Source organism: Furipterus horrens, unplaced genomic scaffold, assembly GCF_987537825.1.
Source record: "Furipterus horrens unplaced genomic scaffold, mFurHor1.1.pri manual_scaffold_4, whole genome shotgun sequence".
In the NCBI taxonomy this organism is placed as follows: Eukaryota; Metazoa; Chordata; class Mammalia; order Chiroptera; family Furipteridae; genus Furipterus; species Furipterus horrens.
This window is the reverse complement of record NW_028327174.1, coordinates 174,486,124-174,507,702: the sequence shown is the minus strand read 5'-3', so window position 1 is coordinate 174,507,702 and position 21,579 is coordinate 174,486,124. Positions and strand designations below refer to the sequence as shown.

At 50.0% G+C, this 21,579-nt stretch overlaps 1 protein-coding gene across 3 annotated transcripts in view; it reads left to right on the top strand.

Moving 5' to 3' along the window:
* The window catches only part of PAX5 (paired box 5), a 159,749-nt gene that overhangs the window by 29,908 nt on the left and 108,262 nt on the right, over positions 1–21,579 (top strand). For all 3 annotated transcript variants that reach the window (XM_090274426.1, XM_090274427.1, XM_090274428.1), the window contains exon 5: positions 895–1,023. In XM_090274426.1, coding sequence (XP_090130552.1) covers positions 895–1,023 — 129 coding nt within the window. The remainder of the gene's footprint in view (positions 1–894; positions 1,024–21,579) is intronic.

The following is a 21,579-nucleotide window of genomic DNA, read 5'->3' as shown; positions in this document are numbered from 1 at the left end:
TGTGAAGCATATTATTGGTTTTCGTTATTAATTAGTGAAGAGTGGATTACTATAGGGGTTAAGGCTAGTTTCTTGGTCCCAGTCACCACTCTGCCTCTTAATTAGCTGTGTGACCTTGGGCAAGTCACTTCATTTCTCTGAGCCTTGGTTCCTTTATCTTTTCAACGGGATAATAAATGAGCTAGCTTATAAGATTGTTCTCAGAATTAAATGAGAAAATGCCTCAATGCCTGGCACAGAGTAAGTTCTCAGAAAATGTGAGGTATCATTATATGTATTAATATCATTGTTATTTATAGTACTATATCAATATTATGTAATTAATATTGAAATCTGGTAAAATGGAAGGAGAAAAGACAGTGAGGAACTGTAGAAAGAAGGGGTAGCTTGCCATTTGGAGTTTTGTTGGCTGTGTGTCTGAATGTGCAGGTATTTGTGTCTGTATGGGTGGGTGCGTATGTAAGCAGGGAGTGAACCTGCCTAATGAGCAAATCTAGGTATTTTCTGGCAGTGGCTGGTGGTGGGCCCCAGATCCCCTTTCCCTTCTCCATCTCCCTGCTTCCTGTAGCCTTGGACAGGCTGGGATTTGAGCTAGTGCCCTTCTTACACTGTCCCTCCTCACTGCCCGTCCTCCTCTGCCTGTCACCTTCCCCAGCAGCAGAAAATCTGGGCAGATGGCCCAAGGGCCGCCCGCCTTCCTTCCCAGTGGCCATGACTGTCCTCAGCACCCACCCGCTTCCCTGTCCCTGCACTTCCACTCCCTTGCTCAGCAGTCACACCCAGCCCAGGGCAGGGTGAGTGCCTTTGTTTTGCCCTCTGCTTCTGCTCCCTCTGTACTGGCGCACCCCCACAACCCTCCTGCTGGACCCTCACAGCCCCTCTTCCTCTGCGCAGTGTCCACAGGCTCCGTGACGCAGGTGTCCTCGGTCAGCACGGACTCCGCTGGCTCTTCGTACTCCATCAGCGGCATCCTGGGCATCACATCCCCCAGCGCTGACACCAACAAGCGTAAGAGAGATGAAGGTAAGAGATGCGGTGCAGCCCTTTCTGGGATGGAGGCTGCGGGACCTGCCTCAGGGCGCTCACTCAGGGGTGGAAGCAAACATGCCCACTGAGCAGCCCCTCACCTGCAGAGCACCGAGTTCCCCCAGCCAGGCCCATTCCCTTCCCTGGACCTGGACACACAGGGAGGGGCGGACGGGGAGCTGGCTGGGGCTGTGGGTTTCTTGCTGGCCTCCCCCATCTTTACCCTTGAGTGGAGAAAGGTGTGTTTGGCCTGAGCTTTGGGGCCTTTAAGAAGAAGACCTTGTGGGTACAGAGAGGATGCAGGGTGTGGAGGGTATGAGCACAACACCATGTCCCCTTTGTGAGGGAGCCCTGGAGGAGAGAGAGGGGCTGGGCATCCTGCAGTGAGGGGGGCACACATAGGGTGGAGGGGTCAGGGGATGGGTCAGGGGTGGGCTGTGCACACCTCTCAGGAGAAGGCCTTCGGAGGGGGTGTGGAGGAAGTTAATAATCATCTTATCTCTGCCCCGGGGCCTGGAAGAAAGGAGTGCAGGGGCCTCCTGGGCATTACAAAGATAACAATCTTCCTGTTGGTTTTTCTCAACCCCTCAGTGGTACCAACTGGGGCTTCTAGAGCTGACTGCCCTGTCCTGGACACTGGCCCACCTTAACCCAGCTCTCCTTTCCTCCGGCAGGGCTGCCAGTGCCGCTGACATTAATGGGTTTGAGAGGAAAAGCGACCCTCTGGGAGTCTGTAAAACCTTAGTGAGGAAAGGAAGAAAAAAAAAAGAAATGGGCCTTGGTTGAGGGCCTGAGAGCAGCGTGACAGAAATCTTGATTCAATTATTCTATTCCTCGGCACAATTCCCATTCTCAGCTCCCTGTAAGGGATGTGTGTTCTGGTGAGCACATGCCTAAGTACTTAAGATCTGTAACTAGAAAATTGAGTCGGCCCAGCAGTGGATTGGCCTATGGTCTGTGTGTTCCGGGCATTAAAGAAGCTGAGGCTGTGGCTGCTGTTTGGAGCTGTGGGGTGCGTGGGGAAGATTCACGGCGTGGGGAACCTGCCTCCCCTCTTTCTCCTGCTCCTGACACTCAGAGCTGATGTCAGACGTCTTTAACTCAGTGGGTGGCTGTACATTGTTACCGCGGGAGGCCGTAGTCCTACCATCTCTGTTGGTTTACGGGGTTGGTGGTGTCATCTTTTCTCCTATTGTCACCTGGACTCGAAGCAGATGTGCCCGCACTGGGGCTGGGCTGCATTTGATCACAATGGAGGGGAAGCTGGGTGTAGCTCCCTCGGAGGCTGAGGGAGCCAGGCAGAGATTTTTGGAGGAAGAAAAAAAATATCTAGTTTGATGTTTACTGCCAAGCAATCAGGTCCTGATGGGGAAATTGTTTTACTGTGTGTGTGTGTGTGTGTGTGTGTAGGGCTGTATTGGCTTTCAGTCTCTGATCCATGGTCACTGTTTAGCCTCTCAGGCTGCTTGAAAAGGCGTTGATTGGTCAGCATGTGGGTGTTGTTAGTTTAGACTGCTTTGTGCTGCTCAGATCATTCTTGAGGACTGTGGCCCATTTGTGGTATTGACCTTTAATGGGGACAGTGACAAATCAGGATGTGTTCAGATGGGTGTAACCTGGATAAAGAGAGATCTGGAGAATACCTTAAAGGTCTAGGGATGTTCTGGAACAAAGAAGAGAAGAATGAGCAGAAAAGGATTGTTTCCTTCAAATATTTGGAGGGCTGGTATGGAAGGCAAGAGTAATGAGTCAGTTGTGCGGCCTCCACAGCCAGTGTGTGGCAGATGCAGAGGAGATTTCAGCTCAGTGAAGAAATAACTTTGTAAATATAATGCTCTAGGGTAGGTCTGGGGAGGTAGTGAGTTCCCTTTCACTAGAGTTATGTAAGTAGAGCCTTGGTGGCTACTTGCTGGGCTTCTGTACAACAACAGTATTAGGAATCAGATGCAGGGTTGGATGGTCTTTGAGAACCTCCCCGTTTTGAAATTTATGATTGAGCCCTGATCCCCAGAAAGATTTGGGAGGTGATCCAGTCTGTGGTCTGGGGGCTAAGGGAGAATGATTTGATGGTCTCAGCAGCTTACTGGACTGGGGAAAATGGGAAACCCAAGGAGCCACCAGGGCACACCCCTCCCTACCCTGCATCATTGAGAGTGTTTCTGGTTGAGCAGAGAGGGGTGGGGCAGAAGTGCCCTTGCTCATATCAGCAAGCTGTCTGGCATGAATACTGCCTAGTGCTCCCTGCTGCTCTTTTTTCACTCTGTCTATGTCTCCTTGGATCATTGCACTGGTTTCAGGGAGAGTTGAAGAGGCAAAGATCGCCACCCCCATTTCAGAGGGGAGGGAACTGAGGCCCATGGAGTTCCGTGAAGTTGGCAAAGCTGCAGAGCTGGTGTGTCCTGGGGGGGGTCAGGGGGAGCTGGAGAGCCCCTGAGTCCTCAGTCCCTTGATAGTATCTGGCCACCTGCTGCTCCTCAGCCCCTCCAGAGAGGCACTTTGGAGGTGGAGCAGCATGGGGCTGGGCAGAGCCTGAGGACAGTGTGAGGAAGAGTTTCTAGCAGAAGGGCATGGTCAGTGTGGTGAGAAAGTAAGAACCAGCCACCGGGGAAACACAAAGGAATTTCCAGGTGCCCTGGAAGTCTGGCCCATTTGGACAGCAGACTATGGCACCATTTTTTTCATGAAACCTCAGCAGCCTGGGGGAAGGGCAATGGGGCAAAAGAGGCACTGGAGGGAGCAAGAGGAAGACCGCTGAGGGTTCTCACCCCCATTTCTCAGATGAGGTGATGGGCTGGGCAAAGTGGAGTCACTTGTTCAGCTCTGGTTCAAAGGCATCTCTAACTTGGACTTGGGTCTTTCCCTGTGGGCACCTCCGGGTGCCATTCTTGTGCCCAGGCTGCAGGGCAGGGTGGGTGATCATAGAGTCCAGTCACAGAGAGCCTGTCCTCTAGAGGTGGCAGGCTGGTGTGACTGACTGGCAAGCCCAAAGTCCCTTCAGCGGGCAATAAGTGAGGTGATATGCAATGGTGAGGATGACACCAGAGGGGAGAGCAAGAGAGGGGGTGCTGATTTTGATCAAAAGGATCTGGGAATGCTCCTGAGAGGAAGTAGCACTTTATTGAGAGAAAAAAAATATTTTCCACTGTTTCTATTGTTAAATTAGAAATTTAATTATTCAATTGCACTAGCCACATTTTCAGTGCTCAAAAGCCATATGTGGCTAGTGGCTACTGTATTGGATAGCATGGCTTGAATACAAGTGTGTGGCACATAGTAGATGCTCAATAAGAGCTTCTGGGTGCAGTGGATCAGTCACATGTCTGTAGAGGGTTCACAATTAGGGAGGAGGGTGTGTGTGCAAGGAGTCTCAATTTAGGAGTGCTTCTGTTTGATATTTTGGGCTTCCACAGAAAACTCTGAGTGAAGAATTCTGTAGCAAAAACAAATAAGTTAGAAAGCTGTCAGACCACTGGATTGCCAAGTGCTCTTTCAGTCTAGAAGTTCTAGGATTCCCCCCAGGACATTTGCCTCCAAGACAAGCCTTGGGGATGTGGCCACTGTTTCCAAATCTCAGATGAACTCTTCTGTGGCTGAGGCAGCAGATAAGGTCCCTGGGGACTGAAGGAAACTCAAGCAAGTTGAAGGAAGCTACAGGGAGGCAGAGTATGGCTCAGTGCAAGGAACAGCTTTCTGGCAACAGCCAGCCTGCACTGAGGATGGAAGCATTATCTTGGAAAGGTAGTGAGCTCCTCATTTTTGGAGGTGTGAGCAAGGGCTGGACAAAGGAGGGGCAGAAGAACCAAAGAAGGCATTCTGTTTTGGACTCTGTGACTTTTGAGGGATGTTACAATTTGAGTAGCACATGCTTCAATAAGTGCCCTGTGTCTGGAAGTGGTTCTGCCTACTGTTTTTCCTTCCTGCCACCTGACTCTGAGTCTGCTGTTTACATAGACTTGTCTGGGCAGGGGACATATCTATCACATGCGAGTGTTTCTATTCCCAGCCTGCCCATTGGCACAGGGCCAGAGTGCAGAGGCACTCAGGAGGCTTGTGGATGGCACTGAGAGCCAGGTTAAGGTGCTGCCCAGGTGTGGCCTGCAGCCTCTTGTTTCTTAGTTGGGGCAACCTGAGAGCTTGCATGGAGAAGGTGGTGGGATTGGGCTCAGAAATCCAGCTGGGCGAGGGGGACAGGGCCTGAGGCAGTGCCTCCCTCCCCGGAAGGCCCAGAGGAGGTGGTGGCGGGGCTGGACTTGGCAGAGCAGGCAAGGTTGTGAATAGCGGCCATGGGTGAAAGGGCAGCCCCAGACCCTCTGTTCGTTCCTGGGCCTTTGATCTCTGGTGGGGCCTCCTTCCGCCCCCATTCAGGTCCCCTCGACCTCCCCCTCCCCTCATCCCCTCAGAGTTTTGAAAGGCCCTCTGCACACTGAGGTCAGCCGAGTGCGAATCCCTTTCACTAGCTCAGAAAGCTGCCCAATCCAGCACCAGTATGGACTCGGGACCAGAAGCTTCTTTTTAGGCAGTGGAGGCTTCATTGCAGGTGGAATTTCCGGCCTTCTGGGCCCCGGACTGCCCTCTGCCTGAAGAGGCACAGGAAGGGCAGCCAAAACCCAGAGGTGGTCTGTTCTTTACAAGAGATGCCAAGTCCAGCAAGACCCTCGTGGGGAGGTTTGGGGGCATTTAGCAGGCTCTCCTGTTGTGACTGTTCATCCCTCTTTTAGGGGGTGTCTGTCTTCTCTCTGTCTCTTCTCATATCTTTTGTTTGGGGATGCATCTCACCCAGTGTTATCTGCTTGTTCATGCCCTGTTTATTGAGACTTCCTCTGTGTCTGTTTCTGCTTCCTGGCCCCTCTCTCTCTCTCTCTCTCTCTCTCTCTCTCTCTCTCACACACACACACACACACACACACACCACACACCCTCACTTTCTTTCTGTATTCACTCTTGCTCTCTCTCTTACCAACTCCTATCTTCCAGGCTGGGAGCCCCGCCTCAGCCCTGCCTTGCAGACCTCCATGGGATCCATCTTGGGGACGGAGGGACTTCAGAAGCCCACAGGCCAGTCAGGGTCCAGGGCCCTCCTGACTGTGGGGAGATGCCGGCCTTCCTTTCTTGGGACCCTCTTTCTTTGCTGGACACTCAGACCCTGTCTGCTGCCCCTGGGCTCAGAGCAGAAGACAGAGGCTGGAGCAGAAGGTGCAGAGACCCTTCTCAGCTTTCCCAGAAGGGAGTGGGATGTGTGGAAATCTCCCCGTCACTGGAGGTGTGACAGGGACTGGACAAAGGAGGGGCAGAAGAACCGTGGAAGGCATTCTGGTTTGGACGCCGTGACTTCCAAGGGCTGGTACAATCTGGGCAGCATGTGCTTTCTGTCTGGAAGTGGTTCTGCCTACTTGTTTTTGTCTCCTGCTACCTGAGGCTGAGTCAGGAGTGGTAAGCATCCCTTGTGGCACCAAGATGCCAAAGACCTCTGATTTCTGGAGAGCCCCAAGTAAGGTATGGAGGTACTGAGGCAGGGACACAGGCTTGCAGGCCGGAGATGAACTGGTTGGAAGATTTGCTGTGATGAAAACCTTTGGTGAGTTCCTTAATCTCTCTGAGCCTCCCTTTTGCCTTCTGAAACATAGAGGTGGTCCAAGTTTTATAGGTTACTGTGAGGATGAAATAAAGTCACACCCATGAATGATTTAGCCCCAGGGCCTGCTGATAGGTAGTAAGCACTTAATACATGGCCACAGAGGGAGATTGGGGCTTGAGGCTGTGAGGCCAGTCACAGGCTGAGGGCAGGCAGGCTCCAGCTACAGTTCCCTTTGGCAGCTGAAACCAGCTGATCTGCCTACCCCCTGCTTCCTGTTTGTCACAGCCCACTGCTTGGGCATCAAGACTGAGCAACAGTGCCCCCAGGTGTCAGCCGCAGAACGAAGGGCCACTCGCTTTCCTGGTTCCCCAGCCCCTTGAAGGAAGAATAAAAGGGTCAAGCCTCAGTTTCACATGCAGAGTTACCCTGGGTACACAGGGCGGTGGAGGTCCCGGGATGGAGGGCAGAAGGCAGAGCACCTGGGCCTGGGAGGGCTGGGCATCTGGGATTGGAGTCACTAGCTTGGACCTCCAGACTCCCCTATCAGAGCTGGAAGGGCCTTGGAGAGCATCGAGGACATGTCACCCAGTCATTATTCAGATGGGAAAACGGGCTTGGAGAAGGGAAAGGGTCTGATCAGGTCACACAGTAAAAACCCGGAAAGACTAGAGGGAGAGGATGGACTTCTCAGAACATCCTGGGTCCTGCTGCCATTGGATGGGACAAATCTAATTTTTTCCTTCTCCCCTCATTTCTCCCATTCTCCTAGGTCCATCTTCTGTCCCTTGTTGAAAGCTACCAGGGACCCTTAGCCTGACACTGACCCTGACCAGACCCTGGTGGTGGAGCAGCTGACCTACTAATTCCCCCAGGGTTAACGTCACCTCTTGACAATGAACCCTGACCTTCCCTCCTCAGCGTCCCGTTCCTCGCCCTCACCCCTTCTGTGCTTCCTGCCCTGTGTAGTCTCTGAGCTTTCCTGTTTCTGAGCCATTATCCGTGCAGGGCCTTCTACCTGGAATGCTGTCCTTGATGCTTGTCTGTTGACCTGGCCTGGTTTGCATAGCCAGCTCACTCCCTGGGGAGATAGCCAGTGCTGGGCCAGTGGTCCTTCATAGCTTACCAGAGCCCTCGGATTCACCAGGGGCCAGCATGGAGCTCTGGTGACCAGACACGCTCTGCAGAGAGGGAGAAAGTGACCGCCACTTTGTCTTGGTCTCTCCTGGGGTTTCACCAGGGCAGCCCCCGCCTCACCCCTTTGTCCTCCATAAGGTGTCCCCTCAGGCTGGCCATGCAGGTACAGACACCGGTACCAAGGTCTCTGTGGGGAGGGCATCAGTTAGAACCCAGGTGGCAGTTGCCAGCCTGGCAGTCATCCTTTACTTGGCTTGCCCTGTGTCTAAATGACTTTGAGTTAGTTACCAATATTTAAAAATCAAAAGATTTCACATATAGATGTCTGGCTTTTCTTGGGGGTGGGGGTGAAAGCCATCAGCTCTGGCAACACTTGGTGGGCTTCCTTACATGGCAGTGATCATTTGGGGCTGCTGGGCTGCACTCTTCAGACTGCTCCCTGTTCAACTGGCTCATAGCCTTGGTGCTCGATTTCTCTCTGTCTGAATGCCTTTGAGTTTCTGGAGTCTTAGTATGGACTCTCAGGAATGCATTTGGTTGAGTCCAGTCTGTGGCAGCTAAAGCCTACGGGAGGCAGGTCCCTGACCTACTGAAGCTGTGTGTGTGCGTGTGTGTGTTGGCGGGAGGGGGGACAGTCAGAGGAGTTGGGGGTCAGGCTCTCAAGCCAGAGGTGAGTGGGGTAAGGGAGGCAGTAGGGCAGGGCCCAGTAGAGCAGTGAGACTGAGGTCTTTCTGTCCGGTCTGTACCATCCAGGCAGGGTAGTTCAGGCACAGTGGGCTCGGGCTTGCCCAGGGAGTGCAGCGCCTAGTTAGTGGCAGAGATGGTGAGGACGGTTTTCATCTCCCAGCCTGGGTGGCCACTCCTTCCATCCCTGTGGTCACTGGCCCCTCGGCTGAGCCCCAGGCTCCCTTGGAAAAGCAGAGGACTTGAGGCCAGGTGGTCAACCGGAGGGGCTCCTTGGGCCTTTCCCTAGTGCTCAGGGCCTGTCCCTTGTGTGGTGGGTCAGGTTTCAGTTCCTCCTGGCCCCTGGGTCCCTGAGTTTCATTTTGATTCACTGAGTGAGAGCCTGCGTGAGAGAGCCATCACCACTGAACGCCCCCTCCATCCAAGCCCCACCTGTTTGCCCACCTGCTTTGCCCAGAGCTCTTCTTCCCTTCCCCCTACCTGCTCCTGTTCCCTTGGGACTGTGCACTGGTTTCTGGAGAGCCCCTGAGGTGGCACAGTGTGAGGAAGGATCTCAGTTCAGAGAGTCAGTTCTGGGGTTGCTGAGAACAAGAGTTGTGGGGTCAGCTGAGGGGATAGTCTCATCCATTGTGAGCAGGCCCCTGCCAGGGTAGTCTGGAACTCAAGATGGAATGGAGTGGCTTTCTTCACACCCTGTATGCCCTGTTGCCTTGTGGGGCAGAGGATCTGTGGTCCTTTCTCTCTGGCTTTGGAATATGCTTTAATCCTCAGCTGCAGAGTCTGCGGTTCAGGGACTTTGCAGCACTCCAAATTACTGGAGCCTTGGAGGCAGGAGAAGGAGCCTGGGGGGAGGGAGCCAGGGGCTCTGGGTTCCTGTTCTGACTCTGTGGTTCACTTGCTGGTGACCTTAGGGAAACCCCTTCCTCTTTCTGGGCCTCAGTTTTCTCATCTACCACATAGGATTAATACATTCCTAAGGCTTTTTTTGGTACCCAGATTCTGAGCTTCTCCTGGTCTCATCTCAAAGTCCTTGGGTGTTATTTTAGGCCAGAGGTTCTCAAACTTTTTGTTTTGGGACCCCTTTAAACTATTAAAAGTGATAAAGGACTGCAAGGAGTTTTTTAGTATATGTAGCTTAATTAAAATGAACAAAAATTTATGCGCTGGCTAGTGTGGCTCAGTGGATTGAGTGCTGGCCTGTGAATTGAAAGGTTGACTGTTCAATTCCCAGTCCGGGCACATGCCTGGATTGCAGGCCATGTCCCTGGTTGGGGACGTGTGAGAGGCAACTGATCGATGCAGCTCTTGCACATTGATGTTTCTCTCCTTGTCTCTTGTCTCTGAAAGTAAATGAATAAAATCTTTAAAAAAAGAAAAGAAAATGTCTCTCAATTTAGGCTCCTTCCATTCTCTTTAAAATAAATAAGTAAATAAATAAATAAAATGAACAAAAATTTAAATATTTATTATTAGTAATTTGTTAAAAATAACAGTAATAAACAAGACATATAAATAACATTTTTGAAGTAAGAGAGGATTCTATTTTCCAAATCAAAATATTTAGAGTGGCATTGCTTTATGATTTTGCAAATCTCTTTAGTTGTCTGACTTAATAGAAGTCAATTGGATTCTCATGTCTTCTGCATCTGATCTGTTGTGGCATCATGTATCCTAGAGCCTCTGGAAAACTCCCCTGTATACAGTGATCCCTCACTTATCGTGGGTATTATGTTCTAGACCCCCCGCGATAGGTGAAAATCCTCAAAGTAGGAACCTTGCATTTATTTTAGTATTTACTGTACAGTACTGCAAAATTTTGCGATACAGAGAAAAATCTGCAATAAATATTTAAATATAATATTTTTTAAAATCCCACGATACAGTGAGGCCGCAATGTGAACCACGATATAGAGAGGGACTACTGTACTTGTGAAAGAATGAGAGTGAAGAAGTCTAATAACATTTTTGTATTATTATGAAAATAGTTTGACCTCAAAGACCGCTTAAAAGGATCTTAGGGGCCCCCCAGGGGTCTCTGGACTATACTTTGAGAATCTCTGCTTCAGGGTCCTGCAAACTCTGAGGCTCTTACTCATACAGATAGGAAGAGCAGTCAAGTAATTTTAGTTTTTAGAAAGGTGCCACCAGGTTGCCCTGTTCTGAGTTCCTGAAGTCAGTGAGAGCCATGGCAGGTCTCTGCACTGGGGAGGGAGTGACAAGACCTCCTTGGCTTGTCTTCTAGTAGAGTGGGGTGTGCAGTGCTTCCTGATCCTCACCCCAGCTTGATCTTCCACGAGAAAGGCACAACTGCTGAGGTTCCATTCAGTTTCAGTGGAACGTCTGTAGGGTTTGAGGGCTGATCTCCCTCCAGCGGGCTTCCTACGGGGGCCAACAGAAGCCACCTAGTGCTCCCTAAGAGCCTGGGGAGTGGTCGTTTGGGACCCAAGCATGCCTCTCCGTCTCAGTTTAGCTCTGCATTAACCTACAGATCCCTGAGACCCCACCTGGGGTGTATTTTTTTTGGTGGGGGGAGGAGAAAATGATATTGATTAGCAATGAGACAAGATAAAATGAAATAAAAAAGTGGGTTTGGCATTTATCTTGGCTCCTGGCATTTGAGGAAAAGCAAGTCTGAAAGGCAGTTGAGAAAGGAGAAATCTTTGTTCTGATTCCATTGGGGCTTCTGGGTCTTTCTGGAATGCTGGTGGTTAGTCAGTCGTGTGTGTGCATATGTGTGTGTATAAATTCATTTCAAAATGTCCAGTTTTTATTTTCACTGGTACCAGTTTATCATTTGTGTTAGTGCTTCCTGAGTCTAATGGACTACAGTAGAGGTGGGGGAGAAAAAGAGAATGTCTTAAGGTAATTCGAGAAGCACTGAGAGAGGGAGGATAAAAGGTGCTAGAGAACATATGTATGAGAAAGAGGTTGCTTGTAGTAAACCGACCTAGGCTTTGAGACAGTGAAAGGCGTGGTTAGAGACTAGAAAGGAGGATGGGACAAAGGGGTCAGACACTTCCCAGCACCAGCCACCAGGTGGCACCATTGACCCAAGACAGCTTAGTTGCCGTCCAGGGTTAGGGACAAGAGGGTAACAGGGCAGTGTATACTGGCCATTTGTGGTATGCTGGTAACTCGATGGGGGAAAATGGGACCCAGGTAGTCTGACAATTTGCCAGAGTCTCACTTCTTTGCTAGTATTTAGTCAGGGCATGAGGAGGTGGGACCATTGCCATTGGGGACCAATGCGGTTGTTCCTCACCTCTGTGGTACAGATGTCCTGATACGAACCACACTGGAAGTCCAGTTCTTGGTTCCTATTCTAAGCCTTTACTTGCTGTGTGACCCTGGGCAAGTCACCCCTCTCTGCCTTGTTTTCCTCATGTAAAATGCGGAGATCTGAACAGATGGTTTTAAGGGTCTTTGGGCTCTGACATTCCACGGTATGGCACAGAGAGCCCTGGAGTTGGGATTCGTTTCAGGATCTTCCTCTCTCAGCTGTGTGACCTTGGGCTGTTCACTTCCCGTCTTTTGGGATCATAGTAATATCTTCCTCACAGACTTCTGTATAAAACAGCAGGTTGGGAAATGCTTTGAAACCTTTTCTGATGCTGTAGGAGAGGGACGGGCTGCTATTTATTATTTTCCCTGGAATTTCCGTTAGCCAGGAGCAGGCATTCTGCCATTCTCACAGTTCAGAAAGTTTGTGCCTCTGCCTGTGGCTGCACCAAAAGGCTTTGTGGCAGGTGTTTTCTCAAGGTCACTGCCTCTCTGCTCATTTTTCTCCATCCCCACTGCTATTGCCTTGGTCCAATCATCCTCTCCTCTGGTTTGGACTGTTGCTGTGGCCTCCTAGTGGTCCCCACTTCCAACGTCCCTGACTTCTCCAAACAGTCTGCCTTCTACATAGCAGCCCCAGTGGCACCTCTGAAATACAGTTCTGAACAGTGGCTTGCCAGAAGGGTTTTCACCATTCAAATCTGCACGGGGCCTGGTTAATGGTAGTGAAGCCTGGAGTCCATCTGGTGGGTGCAGGCTGCTGAGTCGAACCCAGAGCCTTACACATCAAACATCCTCCCATCCTGCCTGACCTCAGAGTCTCCACTCTCCCGCCGAGCCTGGCCCCATAGAAAGGATCTCATGACAACCATTTTAGAGGGGCAGGGAACTCTGCCGTAGTCTAAATGCACATATGCACATACACATGCACAGATGTGCATGCTGGGGCCTGTGGCCCTCGTTCTGCCTGCCTTACCTGAGCATATGTTCTAGGTGTATATAGCTCATGGCCGCAAACAGAAACTACAACTCTAATGGCTACTAGCACTTATTGATTGTTTACTGTATATATTTTAAATTATTAACACATTTAATGCTCACCGCCACTGTACCAGGTGAATACTCTTATTATTTTCATTTCATAGAGACCAAGGAAGTTGTCCAGGTCACACAGCTCCACAGTGGCATTGCTGGGACCGGCCTCCAGGTGGTTGGCTCCAGAGTAGCCTTACCTGCCAACTTGGTCTGCCTCTCGCAGAGTACCACAACAGGATGACATCAGTGGAAATGTCCTCATTGCTCTCCAATATGGGGCTTCAGTTCCACCTTTTTTTTTTTTTTCAGTTCTGCCTGGTCCTCATCACCTTGCCAGGCTGAGCTGAGAGGGACCTTGGCTCAGACCCCTCTTTCTTACTCAGGTACCTCATTTTTGTGGCTTTCCCCAGCACTGCTATGCATACTTTTCTGTCACACCTTCAAGTTGGTCAGGTTCAAGTAGAGTTGGATGAACTTACATGTGGACTTTAAACCAAGGCAGGGCAGTGGACTGGAGTTCAAGCCCAGCCCTCCCAGTTACTAGCTGTGCAAGCTTTGACAATGGCCTTATCTACTTTGAGCTTCAGTTTCCTCACCTGTCAAAAGGGGATAATAATTCCTGCTTTTCCTGGTAGTTAAAAATGTTACCTATAATATTTTGATTAGGACTGGCACATGGCAAGTTTTAAAAATATCAGCTATTATTATTTTTATCATCAGAGCAGTTTTAACCCTGAATCCAGATTCCTCAATACAACCTTGTTAAGAACTTCCTAAATTCCCATCTTTTTTCCTCCTTCTCTGTTTTTTAATAATTTCATTTATACTGTTAGGTCTTATGATAGGATTATTCAGGCTACCATCAGAACAAAAAAGACGTACCCACCAGTATTTAGACTGGCAGAATTTTAGATCCATGTTTCAGAAGCTAATAATTTAAGCTGTAGATGAGGGCAGCTGTCAGAGGCAGGACGAGCTGGACAGGGGGCGGTGAGGCCTGGGTTCCCGGTACCAGTTCAGCCCCTATCTTGCTGTGTGATCTCAGTCAGGTCCCTGCCCTCTGGGTCCTTGCCTTGGAAGCAATGAGCCCAGACAACCCTTCCAGCCCCTGGTTCCCCCTCCTCCCTGCTCCCTGCTGTTCCCCCTCCCTCCTCCTCCATCTTCTCTCTCTTCATCTCCTTTCTGTCTGAGACACAAATGCCATCCAGCACTTTTGAATGGTACTTTTGTTCCGCTAACATCTCTTTTCTGAAAAGAAGGATCAGTCAGGTTTGTATCTTTTAAATGCTAGCACATTTTATCAGTTAAGAACCCGCATACCTCTCTCCCAAGACACTGCCTTAAGGGGACAGAAGCAGCAAAGGAAAAGGTTTCTGGGAGACAGGGGAGGAAAAGCAACAAAATCTCTTTGGGGGCCTGATGTACAGTCAGTCCTTCCAGCAAATGCCTTCTTTTCCAGGAGCCCCCTTTCCTGCTCTTCCATGACCCTAAGCATTTTCCAGCCTGACTCCAGCTATGACTTGTATTCCCTTTTAGCTCCCCACAGAATTGGGGGCGGAGGATGGGGCAAGAGCAGAGCCTATGCTTGAGTCATCCTCCTCTCCAACCTCTTTGAAGTAGGGCTTGGGGCCCTGGACTAGGAGTCACAGGACACTGGGGTGGAGTGGTGACTTTGCCCTCCCATGCTGGTGATCTTGGGCAACACATTCTGGGCCTCGGTTTTCTTAGCAGCAAAAGAAAGAACAGAAAGTCTTGCTCAATGTATTGTGCAAGTTCAGTGAGGAACAATGTGTGAGAAGGTGCTTTGAAAACTGTAAAGCTCTATAGAGGTGTGAGAGTGTCCTTGTACTTCATCTCACCTGCCTGCTCTGTGACCTTGGACAAATTCTTTGACTTCTCCAAGCATCAGTTTTCCCATCTGTAAAATGGGGACTATCATCCTTAGGTCATACGATTACTGTGAGAATTTCATAATGAATGTAAAACACCTGGAATAGTTCTTGGCACTGGCAGGTAGGTGCCCCGGTCTAGGTCGTCCCTTTCCCTCTCTTGTTTCTTCACACTTACCTCCGGTTGTGACCATAAACAGCTCCTGAAGTCTGGCCTACCCAGGTTGAAATCCAATGGGCTACTTCTTGGGTAGAGGATCTCTGGCAACTTCCTAACCCGGGCTTCCATTCTCTTGCCTGCAAGGGAAGATAATAACACCGGTTTCAGAGGGTTGTTGAGCAGATAGACCTTGCCCATAAATGACTGGGGATAGTGTCAAGGCCAGGTGAATGTTAGTGATTCTGCTAGACTTTGTTCCCTTCTTACACCCAGACACAGGACCCAGCTGCCATCTCCTTCAAGCGCTTGGGCCGGTAAAGAAAGTCAGGCCTGAGCAGAGAGGAGAGGGATTCCCTCAAGGTTGCACGGGGACTTATGTGCCAAGATCTTTAAGGAATTTCCAGGGCTTCCGCTGTGCCGCCTTACTGATGAAAGCCCCTCCAAGAGGCCAGACCCTCCTCTTCGGCCCTGCTCTCCGGGGCCCCCCCTTGGCCCGGAAGGGAGGGCAAAAGCCTTCCAAGTGGGCATTAGGATTTTCGTGTGTGACATGGAAGGAGAAATAAATTCGACCGCGTCAGAACGTGGAGCAAAAAGAAGGAAGCGCGCGGCGCCCTCGGGAGGGAGGCGGCCCTCCCGCACGGCCTCCGCCAAGCATTTGCAATTTAATTGACATTTGGCGGCTGGAAGCCAATCAGTATAAGTCAATTGACTTCTGAGATAAAACTAATCGCAGGCGGGCGCTTCCCCCCGCCGGCGCTGCTCGGCTGGGCCGCGGGGCACAGCGTGGCGGCTGCAGCGCCGGCAGGTAATGGCGCGGGCGCGTGTCTTGGCCCGCGAGGGGGCAGCCAGCGGCCCACTGATTGCAGCACAGCCCACAGCGGCCGGGAGAGCCCCGTAATGAATGACTTTATTTGGTGGGGCCCTGCTGAGAACAATTGAGTTTGTTATGATAACAACGGATGCCAGCTTTCCGGGCCCCGGGGAGCACGGCAGCGGGAGCCGGGAGCTGGGCAGCAGAGCAGATGATGCGCGCAGAGACGAGGGGCGCTGGCGCGGGGGAGCCGGCCCACCAAGGGACAGGAACCCGAGGGATGTTAGGCGCCCCTGAGCCCTTGATGGGGAGAGCAATGGTCAGGCTGCCTTGGACCGAGGTGCTGGGGTGGCTTGATGCACATCACTCTTCCATTGGACCATACTGCAGAATTGGGATGGATTCATAAACTCCTTGTTTGCTTCTTGAACTGGCCAGTCATCCTGGGTGTCCCTGCAGCCTCTTCTTCCCTCTGCCTGGTGGGGTATGGGGTGGGGGTGGCGGCTCGCCCCGCTGAATGATGCCGCCCTGAAGCATCAGCTTTTTGTCTCTTGCACCAGTGGATAAGTAGAAAAAGGCACAAAGGCAGCCCTGCTTGGCACGCCATGGCTTGACAAATTCAGGGCTGCATTTCAGATGGTCTCATATGTTTTGGCATTATCTCTGTGCCCTCTGCCCTGTTCTGTGTCTGTGTCCCCATGCTTTCCAGTGTGGCACCTCCCACAGGAAGCCCTCCTTGCTCCCGCAGAGAATGTTGTCAGCCTGGAAGCCTTCTATGTTCCTCCATCAGACCATGGGTGGCTGAGGCAGGGGCCATCGCAGCTTCATCCCAGTGATTCCCTCTGCGTCCAGCTTAGGGCCTGACAATGGGCACAGACATGGAAGAAGTGGATAAGGGAGTGGACTTCTTTCTTCTTTCAGTCTCTCGTTTTCCCTCAGACACCAGAGTTCCTTTTCCTTTGCTTTCCTGTTTCAATTCCATTTTCAGACTTGCTGTCATTCATTCACTCGACAAATATTTGCTGAGAACAAACCTTGTCAGGTACTCTGATGTAACAGGCCCTGCCCTAGGGGAACTTACGCGCCATTGAGAGATGATAATGCAATGCATGTAGTAAAATGCTCGTCAGGCACCTACTGTGTGCTGATTAATGGCCAAAATTTCCTGAGTTGGTGAAGGCTTAATAAGGGCTTGCTGAGGGCTTTTCCTGCTGTCACTGCATTCAGTGATCCGTGATACCACTCTGTGACAATCACCTTCATTCACAGATGTACAAACTGATGCCTGAAGTGTTTAAGAAGGAGCATGATGCTTGTGGAAGGAGTCTAGACTGGAAATTAAACACTAGGTTGCTGTGTGAGCTCTGTCCATTTTCTTCTCCTCTCTGGGCCTCAGTATCCCCATCTGTAAAATGGGGGAGTTGGAATTGATGATCTCTGCTGGCTAGTTGAGTGTGAGTGGTCCAGAAGAGATGGAGCCAGGTCCTGGGCTCTGCTTCCAGCCCAGCGCTCCCTGGTTTTGCAGTGTGACCAGCGGTAGGATGAGGATGCTCTCTTTTTTTCAGCTTTATGAGGCTGGCAGTGAAACTGAAGCACTCACTGTGTGACAGGCACTGTGCTCACAGCAGCCTTAAGAAGTGTAGGTGTTACTGCTATTTCCTGTTTGCAGATACAAAAGATGAGAGGTTAAATAACCAGTCTAGGGCCACACAGCTAGTAAGTTGCAGGGCTGGGATGTAAAGCCAAGTAGTTTAGTTTCAGAGCCTGTGCACTTAACTATAGGCAGAAGTCAGACATACTGCAGGTTTGGTTCCAGACCACCACAAAGTAAATATCGGAATAAAGCAAACTGTATGAATTTGGGGGTTTCCTTGTGCATATACAAGTTATGTTCACATGATACTATAGTCTATTAAGTGTGTAATGTCATTATGTCTAAAAAACATGGTGTATAACTTAATTAAAAATACTTTATTGCTAAAAAATGCTAACTAGCATCTGAGCCTTCAGCAAGTCATAATCTTTTTGCTGGTAGAGGGTCTTGTGTTTTCAATTTGTAAAAAAGAAAAAAAGCAATATCTGTGAAGCACAATAAAAGCCAAGTGCCATAAAGTGAGGTATGTCTGTGCTCTGCTAGTGGCAGAGGCAGCAGAGACCCCTTCTGCCTCCCCCCCTGCTCTTGTACTTCACCCCAGCCTTAGTCTCACCCCTCCTGCTCTCCGAGCTCCAAAGCTCATTCTGCGTGTTTGCAGGGCAGCAGGAGCACTGATTTTTCAAGGTGCCTTTTCTCCCCCCCGGCCTTTTGCTCTTTACCTTGATAGAGATGGCTGAGAAAAGGCACAAAAGAGAAGATTCTGCAGAATCTGGGTTTCTTCCTGGTTCAGTCCTAGCTGGATTATTGTCTCTGGGAAATAGGTTTCTGTAAAGGGTAGGGGAGATCCAGGTGCCGTCTTGTAGGGACAAGCTCTCACTGTTCATGGCTTGGGGAAGTACATTTATTTTAGAGTCGTTTTTGGCACCCATCTTCCCATCTCTAAATATGGGTCTGCAGAACTCTCTCTCCTGGGCAGTATCGCTTTTTCAGGAAGACAGATTAGGAAGATATTCCCGCACTGAGATTGTCCTAACTGGCAAAACTGAAGGAGCTTTGGAAATCACACACAGTGATTTTAATTCTGTCGACTAAAACAAATCCTTTGTAGTACCTCATTTGCTACCCTAAAGTGAGATTTAGAGAAAATATAACCAACTCACATACATAATTTAAAAGGTCAGTACAATGCCCCAATTGTAACAAAAAGGGGAAAGAAAAGTAAAATCATAATACAATGATGTATTTCATTATGTAAATGCTCAGGCATGACTACACCAGACGACATAATAAAATAGTCAGTTGCTTGCACTTATGTGTAGAATTACCATGAATGCAGCAGCTACAAATGTGGACAGCTGTGTTTTCTGGCAATACAAATACCTCTGGTCGTGTTGCCATCAGCAAACTGATTTTCTGCAATTGTGACCATGTCTTGATAAAATTCCAACCAAAGCAAAACATAATCTTCCCTCAATTTATGTGATGGTTGTATTCCTGGAAAAGTCAGCGTAAATTAAAACACCAAGTTTGTGTGTATAGGTAAAACAGAGTATTTATAAAGGGGTTTTTCACCAACCTGAATGTATGATGGGGCATTTCAGGGATGGGAGGGTTGGAGGTTGATCCTTCACTGTGCTCCTGGGGTGGGGCTGGGTAGCACCCCTAACTCCGCCCACAAAAGGCCATGACCTTTCCCCAAGAACAATAGCTTACAGATTTCTAAAATCTCCTCTGATCTGATCATCTTTGTTGAGATCCATGGGAATAGATGAATTTCTCTCTGGGGTTCCCTCCTTTGGGAAGTTCTGTGACTTGGTGGAAAAGCCAAGTCTGCATATATTGTGTACCTACTGTGTGTAAGACCTGGCAGACAGAGAAGCATAGCCTCATTTGTATGTGAGTCTGTGAAAGTTATTTAACCCTAGTCCATGGGTGCCAAGCTCCCAGGGGCCTCAGTCAGTGAGCATAGCCCACCTACATCTTATCTTTTGCCTAGGATTTCCTCTGCCTCCTTCCTGATGCAACCAAGTCCAAATTCTGGCTCAAATACCACCTCCTCCCTCCAGGAAGCCTTCCTTGACCCCTTTCTTTTTTACTCTCTCTGTCTCTGGGCCCCCCATTGCTTGGTTTTTGGGCCCCCTTAGGGTGCTTTCTCATGCTTGAATCATAACTCCATCTCCAGGCCTTGTCTTTCTGACAGAGAGTAGGCACCTGAGGGCTGGGACTCGGTTCTCTTACAGGATTGGGCTTGGGGTCAGAGCACCAGCATAAAGTGAATGAATGCTTGAGCCAAGGGATGTAACTTAGCCAGGTGCCCCTCTCTGTACACATCTTGTTCTTTTTAATGAAGCAAATGGTTTTCCTTGTCCTGCCCTTCCTCCTTGTCCTCATGGGCTGACACAAGATGCTTGCTCTGCAGACAGTGCTGTCTCATTCGGGGTCCATCGGTTTGCTTGCTCTGACTCAGTGCTGTAGGTTTGGCAGGATTTATTGACCCATTGCACAGATGAGCTGAGCTGAGTAAGATCACACAGCTGGCAAGTGGCAGAGCCAGAGCTGGCACTCTGTGTGCTGCCAGCTTTGTCATTTAAATACTTTCAAGAGAGGGGTCTCCCCGCTGGGGAGTCATTCATTCATTTGCTGACTCCTGACTCAGTGTTAGGCACTGTAGACACAGTGGTGGGCAAAGTCTGGTGTCCCCTTTGTTTTTCCTTAGGAAGTTTTGTCTCCAAAGCTCCAGGCCAGACACAGAAGGGGAGGGAGCATCAGATGCCTCCAGGGAGGGAGTGACGGCTCTTTCCCAAGGAGTGACTGTCTTCTTTGTACTATTTTTTTTTTTTTTTGCACTTTGCATGAAATATCCACTTTTATCCATTTGTACCACAAGTATTTATTGTGTGCTTGCTATATACCAGGTGTTATTCTAGGTGCTGGGGATACAACAATGAACAATAAAGACAAAAATCTACTGTCATGAGTGACATTCTAATGAGGGAAGAGAGAATAAATAAGGAAAATAAACAGCATGTTGAGTGCTCCGGAGGATAACACAGCTAAGCAAGGAGACAGAGAATGGAGCAGGGACAGAAGTGGGGAATATGCTGGTTTATGGACGGTGGTCCTAATGATGAGATGACATTTGAGCATAGAGGGACGAGGGAGGGATGAGTGAGCCAAACAGGTAGCTGGGGAGGAATGTTCCAGACAGAAGGAACAGCACATGCAAAGGCTTGGCATGGTTGAGGGACAGCAAGGAGGCCAGTGTGACAGGAGCAGCATAAATAGGAGAGAGGTCAGGAAGGTGGGCTTGCAGGGCAGGGTACCCAGATACAGTGGGGCCTTGTAAGCCTTGATCCATTGTGGATTTTGCCCCATCCAGTGGATGGGGCACCAGTGGATGGCAGTCCAGAATGTCTAACAGGGAACTTTAGGGGCGGGTTCTGTCTCCTACAGCCAGTTAATCACTAACTCCGGCAGACTTTTCCTCCTAATCATCTCCTGAACTTGGATACCCATTCCCGTCATTAGCTCTCTCCTGGGAGAGGGCCTCCATCTGGCCCAGGGAGCTCTGTTTCATTTCCCTCCAGTGGGGTCTCTACACTGTGTCCAGATCAAACCACATGAGCCTCTCCACCCCACATCCTTTTCATGTCTGCAGTGAATTAAAAATGTACCATTATGACCAGACAAGAACCCAACTAAGGGATCGAGGATTTGGAGATTGGGGTAACTGGAAGGTGGACTCATTTGGTGAGTAAGGGAGGCAGCACGCTGTAGTTGGAGGCCCAGAAGCCCTCCCCACCTACCCTCAGCAAGCCCCTCACCTCGCAGTCTCTGGCCTTGGCAATGGCTCCCCCCAGAGGCGCCTCCTTTATTTATTGCTTCTCTCCAGCTCCCTGAGGGCAGAGGAAAGTCCATTAGTGTTGTTTGCAGACAGCCAGCTCTGAGCAGATGCAAGGTTTATTTGCAAACTGTCATTGCTCTGGCTTCCTCCAGAGACCTACATGCTGGGCTCAGCCTTGTGGCTGCAAGAGCCACCTCCCCCAGGCAGACAACCTGGTCGAGTCCGTCCCCTAATTTCCCAAAGCACAGCGTCATGGAGTGCAGTTGGGAAAATTAAATTAAATGCCATGGAGGAACCATAACAGCACACTGGCCCATGTTGACAGTGGAGAATGAAGTTCTCTCTGTTGATAGGAGCTCAGTGGCTCAGCATAAATTAGGGGTGGTGGTGAGAGGAAGCACAAAAAGTCCTGGGCCTGGGATACAGGTTTGAGTTCCTGTTGGGCTGCTGAGTGTCTTGGCGACTTTGGACAACTGTTTACTGTCCTCTGGGCCTCAGTTTTTAAGCTCAACAATAGCCTGCAGGCAGTCTTAGAATCCATCATAAGC